We start from the raw sequence: 18,012 nt of genomic DNA on the forward strand, positions 1-18,012 counted from the left end.
CAGTCTTCAGACTCTTGAGAGTTAAAAAGAATCTAGGAAAAAAGAGGTCTAGGGACCCTCTTAACGACCAAAATGATCATTTAGGCTATCATACAGCCCTAATTGTGAGCGTGTTTCTGTTGTAAAAATGTTGCATGCTTGTTCTACGTGACCAAAGAATTGTCCACATTCATTAAGAATAAAATTATAGCTCTTGCTAACATAAGCACATATTACTAAATAATAAATATGTACTTTAATGATCAGGTCATTTTTGATTACTGTTATAAACGGGTTTTACATTTCATTGTACCGCAGATTCAAATCTTGAATACAGTTTGTCAGATGAATATTGCAAGCATCACTTCTTGGTTGGTTTGCTTCTGAGGGAAACCTCCATTGCTCTTCAGGACAATTATGAGATCAGATACACGGCTATCTCTGTCATAAAGAATCTTTTGATAAAACATGCATTTGACACTAGATACCAGCACAAGGTAAGGATGCCGTCTAATCAGTGTTACAGTGTCACGTTAGTAAATTTCGGCTAAGATTTGACATTCAAGTGGACGTGTTCAGTAAGGCACATAATATGAGCATCGACGAACTTATTTTTACAAATAAGGTTTGTTTCACTATCCAATGATTAGGTCTTCAAAATACTGTTCAGCTAACTGTTGAAGAAAAACAGTGGCTCAAGTCGTGTGTAAAGAACAGCATAACTGGGGCGCCTGGGTGGCTCAGTGGGTTAAAGCCTCTGCCTTCGGCTCAGGTCATGATCCCAGGGTCCTGGGATCGAGCCCCACATCGGGCTCTCTGCTCAGTGGGGAGCCTGCTTCCTCCTCTCTCTCTGCCTGCCTCTCTGCCTAGTTATGATTTCTCTCTATCAAATAAATAAAATATTTTTAAAAAAACAAAACAAAACAGCGTAACTGCCGCAGGAGTTGTTACATAAGCTAATTAGGCTTTTAAAAAAAATCGTATGTGGTTGTAGCCATAATATCTCTTTCAAAGATATTTCTTAGTGTACGTCCTCGTATATATATTCCTAAATCAGTTACAGTATTGATTAAGTGATTAATAGTAAGACAGGTTAACTGGGTCAAATACGAAAGACTTAATATGAAGATTTCCTTCTTACTGAAAAAATGCGGCTGTGGCTATAAACCTTATGGACATTGCACATTGTGTGTGAAGGCCATTGCTACGGCTGCTGCCCGCGGCCCCTTTAACATATATATTCAGATCTTCTTACCATTAAACTCCATTGGGCTTAAAAAAGTTGATTGCAAACTCCGTGGATTTCCAATAACCTAACTTACATACCTAGAATCCCAGGGCTCAAGGGGACATCGTATCATTTCATAATTAATAACTTGTCCTTTGGTTTGTATATCCAGGTACAAATAAAAACTAGGACATCATGTAGGATTGTTATCACTTTGCAAAGCTGACTTGGAAATGGAGCTTATTCTTTTTTTTTCTCTTTTAAGATTTTATTTATTTATTTGACACAGAAAGAGATCACAAGTAGGCAGAGAGGCAGGCAGAGAGAGAGAGATGGGGAAGCAGGCTCCCCGCTGAGCAGAGTCCGACATGGGACTCGATCCCAGGACCCTGAGATCATGACCTGAGCCGAAGGCAGAGGCTTAACCCACTGAGCCACCCAGGCACCCCAGAGCTTATCCTTTATTCAACATTCCTGTTTGTCCTTGATAAACAGAAGACGTCTGCCAGCTACTTCCATTTATAGTTCTTTGATTCCAAAGGGTTTGTGTTACTTACAAATTTTGCTGGTTTTCTTCAGGCGATTCTCTCCTAAAGTACATTGAAACTCAGCGTGAAGATGTTATTTGTTACTTACCACAATTTTGGTTTGGTTTCTGTCACGATATAACTGTAACAACATACTGCCATCACTCTGTTACGTGCTATTTTCTTTTTCTGTGCGAATGTCGATATTGACGTTACGCAAGGTAACCGGTATAATACATCTGAATGAAAAGATATCTCACAGGTCAGCCGTTCCACCCGGGCTTATGACTGCCAGTTACCACTGGGTTCTGGTGAACTGCTGCTTATGCCTAGAGGTGCAGGAAAGGATCTTAGGCAATGTGGAGGAAAAGGTCTCTAGCCGTGATTTCAAAGGACTCATGGGCAAACACAAAATGAACTTCCCCTTCCAGAAGCAGGAAGCTGTGTCATTTACCTCTGCCTCTTCAGATGAAAGTGCAGGAAAATGGGATTGCACTAGTGTCTTACCTAGAGGTGGATTTTTAAATATTTTCTATCACACGTGTGGACATCATTTCCTTTTTAAAATTCTGAGATGTTATGGTATATATATGCGCGCACACACACACACACACACACACACACACACATAACTTCTGTTATCTGTAAAGGTTCAGCACTGCGCCTACTTGAGTAGTTGAGGTTTGGGAGTGTGGGAAGGACTGAAATGCCAAACTCATTACCTCTTCAGTGACTTCTGAAGCCCTTTTCTCTTTGTTCAAAAACTTTAAACAGCTGTTATGTGGGTATGCAATTCTCTCTGCTAGAACTTTGCTTCATGGGCCTGCTTCACCAAAGCTTGAATTCCTTTCTCTGTTGGGTCCAAAGAATTCCCAGATGGCCTGAGTAAGGGGTCATCTGTCAAATACGTTTAAGTCAAACATGTTCACCACGAATGGTGGCGCCAAGGTAAGGGATAGAGATGGAAGCTTTTGGCTCTTGTAATTTTTGTGGGTCCCCTGAAGTGACCCCAGACAAATACACAGTCGAGGAAAAAAATGCTTCCTATGGAAATGCTGCTTCTGAGATACCCTAGTCATAGCCCCCCCCACAACTATGTTGCTGTTCTTTGGCCCCTCCTCTAATGAAATGATCGGGATGTCACTCATCCCTATTATGTGCTGCTCGTAAACTGCTTTGGGAGATCTCCTAACTTGTTAAGACTGTGAGACCTCTTCTCTACCCGGGACCAAAATGTCCAGTGACTGAGTGTGTATCTGTGCCTGTACCCTCTGCAGGTGATGTTAACCCCTGAAAGAACTGCAGTTTTGACTTGGGCTGTGGGCAGGGATTTTTCCATTATCCCCCTCCCCCCGCTCCTCACCTCCCTTTTTAGTAATCCATGTACGTGGTTAAAAAATGCCTCTCTCGGGGCGCCTGGGTGGCTCAGTGGGTTAAGCCTCTGCCTTCGGCTCGGGTCATGATCTCAGGGTCCTGGGATCAAGCCCCACATCGGGTTCTCCGCTCAGCGGGGAGCCTGCTTCCCTGCCTCTCTCTCTGCCTGCCTCTCTGCCTGCTTGTGATTTCTCTCTGTCAAATAAATAAATAAAAAAATCTTAAAAAAAAAAATGCCTCTCTCCCATTTCTTAACCCCATGTAAGTCGTGCATGCAGAAGCCTATATATATACATACATATATATTTTATATATGTGTGTGTGTATAATGAGAATCATTATGCATTTTTTAAATTAACAAGACATCCTGAAGATTAGAGCTACCACATTTTAAGAAATCTGCATATTATTCCATCATATGGATATACCCCATTCTGTTTTATATATTTATTTATTTTTAAAGATTTTATTTATTTGACAGACAGAGATCACAAGCAGGCAGAGAGGCAACAGAGAGAGGAGGAAGCAGGCTCCCCACTGAGCAGAGAGCCCGACGTGGGGCTCGATCCTAGGACCCCGGGATCATGACCTGAGCCAAAGGCAGAGGCTTTAAGCCACTGAGCCACCCAGGTGCCCCTATTTATTTGTTTTTTAAGTAGGCTCCACACCCAGTGTGGGGCTTGAACTCACAACCCCAAGATCAAGAGTTGCATGCTGAGCCAGCCAGGCGCCCCTGAACAATGCCTTATTTTAAACTCTCTTCTAGTAATAGATTCCTAGGTGGTTTTCGGATTTTTGTGCAGGCAAAGCTTAATATATTTTATACTGTATGTTTTCCTGTGTCCCTGTTCCACTGAGAGAGTTGTAGTATCTCCCTGCCTAGTGATCACTATGGAATGAAAGTAGACTCCCATCCGGAAGCTGTAGTATTAATAATAGCGGCTAAGATTGACTGAGGACTCGCTACATGTCAGACGCTGTATTAAATGCCTCACCTGAATTAGTATCATTATTATTATCCCCACTTTACGAAAGAGAAATGTAAACTGTGGCTGAGTGATTTGATCACAGTCAAGGAACAGCACCAGGAGATTGGGAATTCATACATGTATAAAATCCAAGATCCGTGTTCTTAGCCACAAGACCATCGTGGCTATCAAAGCCAAAGTGGGATACTGGAAAACTAGAGAATTGCCCAAAAAGGGTGACCATGATGGGGAAAAGCCTTGAAGCCAAAGCCATGTGAAGAATAAAGGGAAGTCATGAGGGCTGTTTAGCCTTGCAGAGAATGAATGAAGCTGATTCCCAGTAACGATCTTTAACTATTTGAAGAATTGCCCTGTAAAAGTGGGGCGTGGCCTTGCTCTTGTAGTACCAGAGGCCAGAGCTATACCTCGCAGGTAGAACTTACAAGGAGTAAATCAGCTAAAGGACCCTTCTAACAGAAGTCAGGGAAGGGTTGGAGTGTGAACATGAACCATTTGTCAGGGTTGCAGGGAAGGGCCATTCCTGCCTTGGGTGGGAAGCTGGCGATCGTTGGTTCTCAGACCTCTGTGCCCTTCAGCACAATCTGGGGCAGAGTCCCAGAAATAATGAACAATATGAAAAATTGTTCAGCCTAAATAACAAATGCGAATTCAGGCAACAAGGAGGTACTATTGATCTTCTGTATTCTGTAGGTTGACTATTAAGCCCTAGAGACCTTCTCTAAGTCTCCAGAAAAAACCTCCCAGAGTCATGAAATGTGAAGGGGCAACTTTTATGCCATTACATCCACTGGTTTTGCTGACTCGAGTGTGTGTACGTGTGGGATGAGGAATGTCTAGGGCTGAGAGAAGCAATAAATACATTTTCAAATAAGAGATACCGTGTTAAGACTGCTAGTGGCCAGGGGAGATATGTATTTATTTACAAATTTATCTTCCAAGTCTTACAGTTGACTCGGGGCCAAGATCACATTATCTTAATTGCTTTGATCAAAACAACAAAAGAGGAGGCACCTGGGTGGCTCAGTCGTTAACCATCTGCCTTTGGCTCAGGTCATGATCCCTGGGTCCTGGGATCGAGCCCCGCCTCGCCTGCTTCTCCCTCTCCCCCCGCCCCCCCCCCCCCGCCCCGTGCCTGTGTTCCCTCTCTCTCTGTGTCAAATAAATAAATAAAATCTTTAAAACAACAACAACAACAGATATTTCTTTAAGGAATAGAGTAGCTCACCATTTTTAAGAAAAGATTTGTTTGAGAGCAAGCAACAGAAGAGGGCAAGGGGCAGAGGGAGAGAGAGAATCCTGAAGCAGACTCCCTGGTGAGTGCAGAGCCCTTTGAAGGCTCTATCCCAAGACTGAGATGCTGACCTGAGCGGAAACCAAGAGTCGGCCTCCCAGCCCACAGAGCCATCCCAGGCACCCCAGTAATTCACCATTTTTTGGGCTTCTCCCATTGATTGATTTATTCAGCTAACGTGTACTGAGCGTCTCCTCTCTGCCCAGGCACTGGGGTTAAAGTGGTGAACAAGGCAGATACCATCCCTGTGCTTGTGAAAACTCAGCCCTCACTGGAGTTAAAGAACAGAACCGATATTGTCTGCTTTCTAGGTCAAGCACTATTTTTCAAAGAATGAGCTTTCGCCTTTTACTTTATGTAGTCATTGAGGGATTGTGATTTGACTCTGTAGTGTGTAGAAGTCCAAATACCAAGAAGGTTCCTTGGTAATTAGTTTTGAGACTTGTAAGTATAAATAGCCTCATGGTTCACTAATTTGTTGTGGATATTAGCCCACTTTGAGTCTTGAAACTGATAGATGGGGCTAGCTTTATTTGGGGTATAGACCTATTATATCCCTACTGAGCTTTGGATAATTATTTTTCAGAACCAGCAGGCCAAAATAGCACAATTGTACCTCCCGTTTGTTGGACTGCTCTTGGAAAATATACAGCGGTTAGCGGGTCGAGATACCTTGTATTCTTGTGCAGCCTTGCCTAATTCTGTAAGTAGTAATGTATTTCCCCGGGCGTTTTATCCCCTTTTATTGACTGCGTTTAGAATTGGGGTCATATGCTATATGGGCTCTATCTTAAGCATTGCTCTTCATTCCATTTTTAGAGTTAACACTTTTTTTCCCTACAGCAGTGCTTCTGAGCCACCCAGGTGCCCCTGCTTTTCATACTTCAGTGTGCATACGAATCACCAGGGGATTTTGTTAAAACACAGACTCTAACTCAGTAGGCCTGTGGTGGAGTTTGAGACTGTGCTTTTCTAACATACTTTTGCCTGCTTCTGGTCCAAGGACCACATTTTGAGTAACAAGGTCCAAGAGAATACCAGGAATCCTTTGCGCCCAGTGTTTTAAGATTTACCATTATTTGCCTTCCGATATTCAACTTGGAAATGGAATGAAGGATTCTTCACTTCCACAATGCAAGGCACCAGGGGTTAAACTGTATTCCTTTGCTTCTCCTTTCCTGGGACAGCCTCCATTTAGTTCTTCGGAGTTGCTTTCCGCTCGGCACAGTTGGTCTGTGCTTTGTTCTCCCTTTAGAATCTTAGTGTTAATAGGAACCTCGGATGGTAACCGGCCCCCATTGGGCAAAACAACATTTCGCCTTTGTAGTAATTAAAACTTTCCTTCTCACATTAGACCTATAAGGGTTTCTTATCTGCTTGTCCTCATTCGGCCTTCTTAGAGAGACTTGGAACACATCTGTTCCCACCTCCACATGACACCCCTTGTACAAGTGCTTTCCAAATTTTGCTCCAGACCAGATACCTACCTCCACTTCCTCTTTTGTCCTTCCCAAACCCTTTGACCACCTTGGTTACGCTCGTCTGGATATGCTCCAATTTACCAGTCGGCCAATTAAAATGTGGTGCACAGAACTGTGCCCTTTCTAGTCTGCCCAGAGGGACTGTGAAGTCCTGCCCTGCCCCCACTCCGTGTTCCGAATGGCCCAAGATGGCCTTCCCATGTTCAGTTGCCATGTCATGTTGTTGGGTGGTGGGAGAGATTGTGTCCGTTACATTCGCCTTTGGCAATTAGCCCTATCAAATGCCCTAGTCGATTCATCTGGCCTGCCTTGGGTTCCTGAGAAAGCTGCTTTTAAGCCTTCCTGATGGCTTTATTGCCTATAGCTCCCGATTAAGTACCTCAGCTTAGTGTGGGGGCTGCCTTATCTACCTGGGTTTTAGGCTGGTCTTTCTTCCCAAACACAGTTACTCCTGCTTATGCTCACTCCAAAATATTCCATGGTGATTTTTGAAAGTATTTGACTTATCTGTTCTTTCTTCTGGAGCTCAAATTCGTCTAGGGCTTCCGGTCACACCTCTCCTTCGAGCACTGCACCTAGTTCCCAGGGGGATTACTGGGCGGTGGTTGCCGCTTCTGCCAGCCATCTCGGGTTCTATTACTCGGTCAGAGGTCTTGCTTGCAAAGTATCCTAGTGCCCCATCTTTAAAGAGATGTCACCGAAGTACCAACAGTGATTCCTGATCTGGACTTTCACAGTGAGCTTTGTTTAAAGTTAGGGGACCCTCCCATTCTGTTCATTCCAATGTCTCATGCTCATGTACAAATTCGTTGAAATGACTGCGATGTCACCTTGTGTTACAGGCATCCCGGGATGAGTTTGCCTGTGGCTTCACTTCACCTACAAGTAGAGGGAGTCTGAGCAGTGACAAAGACACTGGTAATTAAGTCCTTTAAAGAGTATACATTGTATGGCTGTGTAGAAACGCACCCTGTACTTCTCTGTACTTTTGAAATACTTCATAATAACTATACATAGCATGAGCTCTTCTAAAGTTTAATTGAATCTGACTCACACTTGCAGCACCCCCCCTTTTTTTTTTTTTGCTTACGTTTCCTTATCGAAGCTTGTTTAAAATGTAGCTTTGGTATACTGACAAAATACAAGATAATGAGAAGAACACTGGTTTCCGATCCTGTCTCCAGTCTTAAGACAAGACGCTTCCCTTTTTTGGGCCTAAGTTTCCTTATCTACAAAACTCTCTCTTGAATTGTGTGGCTTTGGTTTATTACTTCTAGCCTCTTATTGTTTCGTAAATAGTAAAGTATTTCAAGTGGTTAAAAAAATAAGTCACCCTTTGTTAGGCTTCTTATGGTGTTTTGATATAAAATAGAAACTTCATGTTTTCTTTTCTTTTTTTATTTTCTTTTTAAAGATTTTGTTTATTTATTTGACACAGAGAGAGATCACAAGCAGGCAGAGAGGCAGGCGGGGGGTGGGGGGAGCAGGTTCCCTGCTGAGCAGAGAGCCCAGTATGGGGCTTGATCCCAGGACCCTGAGATCATGACCTGAGCCGAAGGCAGAGGCTTAACCCACTGAGCCACCCGGATGCCCCGAAACTTCATGTTTTTTTAAAAAATTTTTTTGAAGACTTTATTTGCTTGAGAGAGATAGAGTGAGAGAGAGAGAGCATGAGATGGGAGAGAGTGTCGGAGGGAGAAGCAGACTCCCCGCCGAGCAGGGAGGGAGAAGCAGACTCCTCGCAGAGCAGGGATCCTGATGCAGGACTTAATCCCGGGACTCCAGGATCATGACCTGAGCCGAAGGCCGTTGCTCAACCAACTGAGCCACCCAGGTGCCCCCCGAATCTTCATGTTTTAGATGACTAAGATCTATTCCCTAAGATCTGTCTCTAAATTAACCCAGTACTTATTTAAAAAAAATTTTTTTTTTGACCATTCTTCCTGTTGTTAATGGGGATTTGGCTTTTTTTTCCAGCTTATGGGGCTTTTCCAAATGGACATGGAATCAAGAGGGAAGACTCAAGAGGTTCCCTCCTCCCAGAAGGAGCAACAGGATTTCCAGATCAGAGTGGGACTGTTGAAAATGTAAGAACCTAAGTATGTGGGGTAACCCTAGAGATATGTTAGGCTACAGTTGGCTGTCTTTTTAGATAAGTAAAAGTCTCTCTACTAGAAAGCATCCCATAATTCTTGGATGTTGCATTGGTTCCTTCCTCTAATGGCAGCTGCTACTTGAATATTTAAAACTATTTATGGAGGGGGCGCCTGGGTGGCTCTGGAAGGCTCTGCCTTCGGCTCAGGTTATGATCCCAGAGTCCTGGGGTCGAGCCCTCCATCGGGCTCTCTGCTCAGCAGGGAGCCTGCTTCCTCCTTTCTCTGCCTGCCTCTCTGCCTACTTGTGATCTCTGTCTGTCCAATAAATAAATAAAATCTTTAAGAAAAATAAATAAAACTGTTTATGGAGGATAAGGTATTCATCCTTAAGATGAATTCTAACTTTGAATACCTCCTTTAATCTTCGTATACTGTAACATGTTCTAGAGAGGGAAGGTTCAAGTTTAAAATATCTAATGCACCTTGTTGTGTAAATCCCTTCTTGGCAGGGTTAATTCAGTCTTCTGTTCTTTTGTGATAGAGTAAATAACCTGGGAGAAAAAAAGTTAGGCCTCCAAATCGATGGTCTCAGTGTCGCATCATTACTTAATCAGAATATATTCTCTAACATTAAAATTTGAGTATGTCTGCCTTGAGACAGAGAAACCTCATTTTATTTTATTTTGTGACAGAGAAAGGGCAAGTGGTGGGTGTGGGGGAGTGGCAGAGGGAGAGGGAGAGAAAGACCCTTTAAGCCCAATGCGGGGCTCAGTCTCACCACCCTGAGATCATGACCTGAGCTGAAGGCAGACGCTTAACCATCTGAGCCACCCAGGTGCCCCAAGAAACTTCATTTCGACCAATAAAGCCATGTCATGCTGCTGTGTAAGATCACAGAATCATATAAAATTAGGGTTAGAAGGGTGCATAAAAATAATAAATTCCAACTCAATTTACAAATGAAAACTGGGGTTATGATTTAGGACAACCACACAGCTATGGCAGGCCAGACCTGAACCTGAATTTTCTGATTCTAACAATGTTTCTCTTATATCACAGCATTCGTAGTGTGCTTCAGAATCACCTGGGGGTTAATAGAAACAGATGGCTGGGCCTCACCTCCAGACTTTCTAATTTAGTCTGGGATGGGGCCTGCTAATTTGTGTCTCTAAGTTCCCAGATGATGCTGATGCTGCTAATTGGGGAACACCCCTTGAGAACCACTGGAATATACTTCTTTGAGCCTTGGGGTAAATAGTAATTCATTCACAAAGGTTCCTATTTTACGGCTTTTAGAATTCTGTCAACAGACACTATCGTAGGTAAGGCAGATAAAAGACAAAGAAGTTAAATGACTTAATAATCACACAGCTAGCAAACATTCAGAACCTAGGTGTGCTCTAAGTGAAAGCTCGTTCTTAGTAAATCTTAGTTTAGTAAATGCCTATTTCCAGCTCAGTTTAGCTCAACTGTGAAAGGACTGGTGTTTAATAAGGTAAATTCTTTAGTTTATTAATATTCTATTCATTTAAGTCCCCAAATAAGTCAGATCTTGTCATGGTTAACAACTGAGATTTTAACAAAAGTCATCAAAAGGAACGTCACTAGTTTGTAGAAGCTGTGATTTTAAAGTATTACTGGATTCTTCATCATGTAATTATCTTGTCATATGAGCCCTTCTTAAAAAATACAGATTTCCTGACCCATGATTTGTAGGTTGGATTTTAATTTATAAACTCTGAAAGATTGAAATGAAAAGAGCTTAAAATGTTTCTGTGCTTCCATATACCTTAGTTAAGTTCCTCCTGCATGTAAAAGCTATTTTTCCTGGAATAGCCACATACAGTAATTTAATTTTTTTTACTGCTACTTAAACACAGAACTCATGGGAATGAAACACAGTGTTCATGGCTGTTATCTTGATGAAGACCCCCAGGTAATTTCTAGTGATACTACTCTGTGCAGTAGCAACAAAGAAAGATTCAGCTCATTTACCTTCCAAGTGTGATAGAAAATTGGATTTAGGCTTAGAATTTTCCCAAGCAGGACCAATCATACAAATAGTTATTGAGTTAAAGGCTGTGGGAATCTCTAGTACCAGTATTGTTTGACAATAGCCCTTTCTATTACAGACTCGACAAAGTTCTACCAGGAGTAGCGTATCCCAGTATAACCGACTGGACCAGTATGAAATCAGAAGCCTCTTAATGTGCTACCTGTATATAGTGAAAATGATTTCCGAAGGTGAGTTGCCAGCATATTAAGTGTGGTCTCTACTAGACATCCCCCCTTACAGGTTCATGCAACGAACATTTGATCGTCCCCTGTATGTAAAACACGGGCACATTAGAAACAGATCGTTGAAGACTCTGACCTTAAAACATTCCCTCTGTTTCTAACTTAAAATGGGTTTATTGGGGGCACCTGGATGGCTCAGTGGGTTAAACCTCTGCCTTCGGCTCAGGTCATGATCTCAGGGTCCTGGGATCGAGCCCCGCATCGGGATCTCTGCTCAGTGGGGAGCCTGCTCCCTCCTCTTTCTCTCTCTGCCTGCCTCTCCACCTACTTGAGATCTCTGTCTGTCAAATAAATAAATAATATGTTTTAAAAAAATGGGTTTATTGGGGTCATCTGGGTTTGATTTTTTGCACTATTGTTAATTTAAAAATTGATTTCTAAAATGAAACCGTAGTTTTAAAAGTGCTAAACATATTTTTTTTTCATGTAGAGCTTATATCTCATTAAATGACCAAAGTAAACAGAAGGAAATAATAACCAGGAGTCACATTTAAAACTTTAGCTTTTATTTGACCCAGGATTTGGAAAACCAAAAGCAAACAAAAAGACAGGAAGTGTTCTCAGAGGGTCGGGAATGCCGCTGTTATCTTCATAGTGCCTGCCTGTGGCACTGTGTGGTGTTACGTTGTTTTTCAGGCTCCATTTTTTCCCCCTTTGGTGTACAGTTGTATTATTTATTAGTTTTAACAATTCTTTATATGATAGACTAACCGAAGGGTTTTCATAAACTGCAAGTCCTCTGTAAGTAAAATCAGGTTATCTTATTCCCAAATATCACATTCACTTACAAAACTCCCTCCCTTTTCTTCCTTTTCTCAGTATTTTTACTAAAAAAAAAAGTATGCAGGAATGAAGAACATGAAAGCACCTGGGTTCTGATTATCATAATCATTATATTTTACTTACTTGCTTTATTTGTAAACATTTCTATATTTAAATATTTTAAAATATTTTATATTTAAATATTTTAAACATTTTTATATTCAAGTATTTTTAAATATTTCTGTTAAATATTTTTAAATATTACTCTAAATCTTTTTTTAATAATAATGGATATAAAAACATAAAATGATTTAGTAGTTAACCATCAAAGACCTTCAGAAAAGCTAGATATGAATAATAAATCCTAGAGTTTATTAATAAAAGTCAAAAACAACTATAATATTAAAGTTCTAAGACTCTATCATTTAGAGTAAAAGTCAAAGATTATAGTAAGACTATATGATGTACCTCCCTGTTTTGAGAAAGAAATAAAGGGAGATCATTTTTAACCCCAGTGGTATTTCAGTCTGAGAGATAATGGATCAGTTAACAACTACAGCCACAGCTCACTGTTTTTGTCTTCCTGCAAGGTGGAAAAGTGAGCAAACAAGGTGGAAAGTGACTGCTAATGTATATGGGGTTTCCTTTTAGGGTGATGAAAATATTCTAAAATATTTAGATATTCTAAATATCTAATATTCTAAAACTGGGGTGGTGGTTTTACAACTCTTTAAAAATACTATAAACTGCTGTATTATGCACTATTTGAATGGGTTTTATGGCCCATGAATTCTCTCAATAAATTTGTTTTTTTTAAAAGGCCTAAGTGACACATGAAAACAAACAAACAAACAAAAATAAGAAAAACAAAAAAGTAGTTGAATACCACCACTGCCCAGGGAAAGTGAGTTGGGGGCAGAGGGAGGAAAAACGGAGAGGGCAGGGAAAGGAGTTGGGGGACATGCACTGCTGACTACTTTCTCCTTATCTCCACTCCAGCAGCGTGCACGCGCACACACATGCACACATGCGTGCACATGCACACACACACGCCCACTCTCACGCCATATACTGTAATTACCAGAGCTAAGCCTCTGGCAGCTTGTTTAATGTCATGGATAAGACCATAACTGCTTTGTTTCTTGAGAACGTCATAGTTCTGCTCCTCTTGTAAATGTTGACCTTGCTTGGTGAATTTTTGGTTTCTGCTCCTTAGATTTTTCTCTCTTCTGCTCTTGCTTTTTGATTCTTAAAAGCACATTTTTATAACTAGTATACAGTCCGTGTCACGTCTCCTCTTTATCTTTTGTATGTGTAAAGTCATATTCATTTTATTCTGAAAAAAATCTGCTTCCGGATCTTTCTCAGTGGATGTATTCTAGTTACTTTGTCTTGCCTGGTAAATATTTTAGTCACTCTGTGTGCATTTAAATGTTGAACCCTTAGAAGTCCATACTCTTCAGGTCCTTTCTTGGCTTTATTGGTTCACAAACAGTAGCAACTTAGTTTCAACAAAAAGATGGCAGACCTTTACACTTATATGTGGAAGTAGAGGAATTCCAGACAATGAATTTCCTTTTCTCTTTGTGACTACATTTTATTAATTGGCAATAAGTCACTGTTTCAAAGTCTTAGTCATTTGCCAAACCTTTTTTTTTTCTTATTGTCTTGTTTATTATTTCTGGAGAAATGGAATCAGAGTCGGGGTAATCAGTTACACAGTCTGAATTGACAGGAAGACTGTCCTCTTGTAAAAGAAGAGCATTTTCCTTGAGAGGGTGAGGCAAAGCTACTTTCCTTCTTTTTCTCTCTGTGTCCTGGCTTTTCTCTTTATTGTAGACTCCGAGATGAAACTTTGGGTATCACCGAGAGGCTTATTGGCGTCATACTCCTTACCTATAGACTCATTAACATTCTTCTTCCCAGTGGATTGTTCAGTGAAAGGTGTCGGGTAGCTGCAATCTCTTATAGAAAACCCAATGTTGTGCTGAGCTATACCACTCTTCGATTTTCTTTTCCCACTAGATCTTACAGTATAGTCAAGAGGAAATACATTTAAAGGGGGCTTTTCCTTACTTTGTGTAAAAGGGGGAAATGAACTTCCATTATAACCAGGCATATTTTCCTCTGAAGTTTCAGATATGACTTGAGTAGCGGGGTTTCCTGTGCTAGAAGTACTGGAAAGGCTCCAAGAGAAGTCAATCTGAGTTTCACACTTCTGTGTGGAGGTCCTTTGGGTGGAGGTCCTCTGGGTGAAGATCTGTTTCCTTTTCGGCTGGCCTAGCTGGTCTTCGTGGTTTGAAACATCTTGAAATCCACGCCCCTTTTGAGGACCAACTGTCGATGTTAAAGGAAACCCTGCAGGTGACTTATGATTGGTACTGCTCTCTGTGCCAGGCTTACTGCTATTAAGATAAGGCTGCTCAGGAGAGTTCTCCCGGTCCTCGAAGAGGTCCTGACTGTAGAATGGAATCGAAAACTTTGGACTTCGTGGTCGTTCCTTTCGTCCAGTTTTCATCTCTTCAGGGTTTGATTGCTTTATCAATCTGACAGGCAGATACACATGAGTTCCTGGGGCGGGCTCCCTGACGGAGAAAACTGGCACAGACTTTTGAGTACAGGGAATGAATTCCTCATCATCGCTATTCGAAAAAGAAGGGGGCAAATGCTGCAGATTCCGTTTTAGTTCTGCAGAAAGCTTCTGATTTTCTTCTCTTAACCTATTCCTTTCTTCAGTAAGCTCAGCAATAAAGTGAAGATTTTGTTGTTGGATATCATAAAATTCTTGCTGTAGTTTGTTCCTGTAGCTTTCATTCAGAGAACAGCGTTCACATGTTTTTGCATTTAACTGATCTCGCAAGTTATGGATGGTTCTACTGAGGACTTTCTGTTGCGCGGTCAGCTCTTTAATTTTGGCTGTGGAGCCCGTCCACCTTCCATCGGCCAGTCGCTCTTTCCTCAAACTGGCCAATTTTGCCTGTAAACGGCGTAGCTCTTTGTCATGGAGCTCTTTTAGCATTAGCCAGGTTTTTTTAAAATCATCAGATGACACATCACATACACTAAACTGTAATTTTTCTCTTTCTGAAGGTTTCTTACCACCTCCCCTGTCTCCTTCACCATTGTTCCCTGCCTGCATCATGTCTCGCCGATTTGGGATTTGGAAACGGTAGAGACAGGCCAGCGGCTTGACAGCGCTACCGCCGTTGCTGAGAAAATGGCGGAGGAGCTGCTGACTAGAGCTAAGCCGTGGCTGGGATGAGGCCTTTTACCTCTTTTACAGACCTGCGAAGCTGCCTCTGGGCACAAGGCTGGCACCGGCGTGGTTCAGGGGTGGGCAGAAAGTCCCGGAGTTTTTGGGTGGGAAGAAGGCACCAGCCTTTTGGCGGGAAGAGCCGATGTGTGTTGAGAGAGAGGACGGTGCCTACACACCGCTCTTCGACAGGAAGCCGAGAGGCCGGAAACCCAGTGGCTTCTGGGGGATCTGGGCTTCTCTGAGCAGCACGGCAATCAAAGGCAGGAGGGGGGGGACCGGAAGTCCCTGCCCCCCCCTTTTAAGCAAACTAACGACGCCATTTTTAGCATTTTTATTCTTGAGGATCAGTGTTTTAGAAAGTATCAACATTTGTGGTTCTTAGAAACAGTTGGAAGTAAAGTCAAAATCCCTGCATTCCTCCCTCTCTCCCCCTCTCTGCCTAGCCAACATTGCCTAGTCTTCCATCCTTATCTTGCCCGGGTTGTAGCTGGGTTGGCAGTTTTGTCATTTACCACTCTTGTGATGCCTATGACATTTTTACATTTAAGAGCTATGAACACCATGAGCTATATCTGAGTAGCATAAAAAGGGAATGGAGGGGGCACCTGTCTGACTCAGTGGGTAGAGCATGCGACAGGATCTCGCAACTGAGTTCTAGCCGCACTCTGGGCGTAGAGAGTACTTAAAAATAAAAATCTTTTAAAAAGTAAATGAAAAATGAATGGAGAGTTAAGTGGCAGCAGTATTTTTTCTTTCTTTTTAATCTCGGTGAATCACTGTGTTGGAGTAAAGAAGCAGGTCAGAAGAGAAGTATACATGATAGATTTAAGGGATTTTTATATCTGGAATAGTTCGATACATGCGCCTGGACATGCGGTTAGAAGATAAGCAGGCATATTTGTAAGAGTGTATTTGAGCAAAAATTGATTAGAGTCAGGTAGCATCCAATCTAGCAGACAGAAAGTAGTCTTGAGAAGCTGTACAAAATGAAAGACTTTTAGAGTTAGAAGGGAGCTGGAGCAAGGAAGTTATACAGGGAAACAAAGTGGGTTTGTTATTGCAAAGTCACTTTTGTCTAGGGGATGCTGGGGCTCTGTCAGGCAGATTACCTTAGTAGTGCCCATCAGACGATTCCTAATTGACTGGTTTACAATTCCATTCCTGGGAGAGTGGGAACTGTAATTGTCTAGGTTTGGTGGTGGGAGGCTTAGCATAAGCAACTCCATTTTCATTCAGCCTATTGTTTTGTTTTTAACTGTGTGTGTGTGTGTGTGTGTGTGTGTGTTTACATAATATCAGGACTTCAGAGTTTATAATGCAAAAGCACAGGGTAAAAAAAAATCTCTTCTTCTAAAGTTTAAATTTCTCAAACTTTTTGGTTCACAGAGCCCTTTGAGTAGCAGGCAAAGGTGTTTGGCCCTCCTTTCGGAAAAATACACCTAAGCACACAGTGTTATGCAAAAGTTTAGGAAGTTCATTAAAAACTCCCCTGGTCCTTTTCCCTTCCTCTGTCTTCAGGGATGATACGAAGATTAGTATCAGCCATCCAAAAGAATATTTACAAACTAAATAAAAATAATCATTAAATACTGGCTGGAAACTGACGGTTGTCAAAGCTAGGTTATTGACACTTTAGGGGGCACTGTGCTATTTACTGTGCTTATTTCAAGATCTGCCACTTTGTTTATTCCATTTTCAGATACTCTCTTAACTTACTGGAATAAAGTCTCTCCTCAGGAGCTCATAAACATTCTCATCCTTCTCGAGTAAGTTATACTAACTTATTTTCATAAATTTTCTCTTTGTTTGGGGGTTAAAATATTACCTGTTTTTCCCCCCAACAGCTTATTTACTGATAACTTAGGAAATAGTCAACTGTTTTGGTAGCATCAGGGCCAACACACAGGTTCTTCATACAGATGGGACAAAACATGGAGATGGAATACTTATGATATCAGCAGAATTAGCTAATAATAGACCATCGTTCAGCCCAGCAGCAATCTTTCTGTGATCTAGAAAACTAGAAGTGGCATCAGCTGTCCAAAAGCATTCTTTTGGAGCAGATGCTGGCTTAATGGAGTAGCTTCAATGACTGGAATTTAGAATTTGTACTCCTCTGTAGAGCTGAGTAATTCTACCGGCATCAGAAATGTGCATATATATGTGTATATATATATACATGTGTGTGTATATATATATATTCACATGTATATATTCATATCTATATGTATTCCTCTCCATTCCAAGGCAGTTGGGGAAAAATCCAGTCTTGTTTGGGAAGTTGGGAAGGTGGAGTTGGGAAGTTGTCCTAGATTGTTAGCTAAGCTATCTGCATATCCTATTGAAAGCTAAAAGAAAAATTAGAATGAAATCTGAGGAATTTTTAGATAAATAACACCCAGGGGCTCCTGGCGGGCTCAGTCAGTAGAGCATGCAACTCTTGATCTCAGGGACATGAGTTCAAGACACACGTTGGGTGCAGAGCTTGCTTTAAAAATAAATAAATAAATAAATAAAGAGCATGCATCAATGTGATGTTTTTGTGTGCATGTCTTTCAAAACAACAAGAGGATACTTGGTGCACATATAAAGTCTTCAAAGTTTTGCAGAAAACATCAGCAAACAAAACGGAGGTTGCGATTTTTAAAAACTATATCAAAATGTTTACTAATGAAAATATATGATGTTGGGGGTTTGCTTCAAAAAAAATTATAAGAGGTAGGGAGAGTGG

At 41.5% G+C, this 18,012-nt stretch overlaps 1 protein-coding gene across 2 annotated transcripts in view; it reads left to right on the forward strand.

Annotated features, from left to right (window-relative positions):
* The window catches only part of DOCK11 (dedicator of cytokinesis 11), a 190,907-nt gene that overhangs the window by 115,305 nt on the left and 57,590 nt on the right, over positions 1–18,012 (forward strand). For both annotated transcript variants that reach the window (XM_045995226.1, XM_045995227.1), the window contains 6 exons: positions 298–476; positions 5,975–6,091; positions 7,712–7,787; positions 8,847–8,956; positions 11,098–11,209; positions 16,981–17,047. In XM_045995226.1, coding sequence (XP_045851182.1) covers positions 298–476; positions 5,975–6,091; positions 7,712–7,787; positions 8,847–8,956; positions 11,098–11,209; positions 16,981–17,047 — 661 coding nt within the window. The remainder of the gene's footprint in view (positions 1–297; positions 477–5,974; positions 6,092–7,711; positions 7,788–8,846; positions 8,957–11,097; positions 11,210–16,980; positions 17,048–18,012) is intronic.

This window comes from Meles meles, chromosome X (genome assembly GCF_922984935.1).
Source record: "Meles meles chromosome X, mMelMel3.1 paternal haplotype, whole genome shotgun sequence".
Lineage (NCBI taxonomy): Eukaryota > Metazoa > Chordata > Mammalia > Carnivora > Mustelidae > Meles > Meles meles.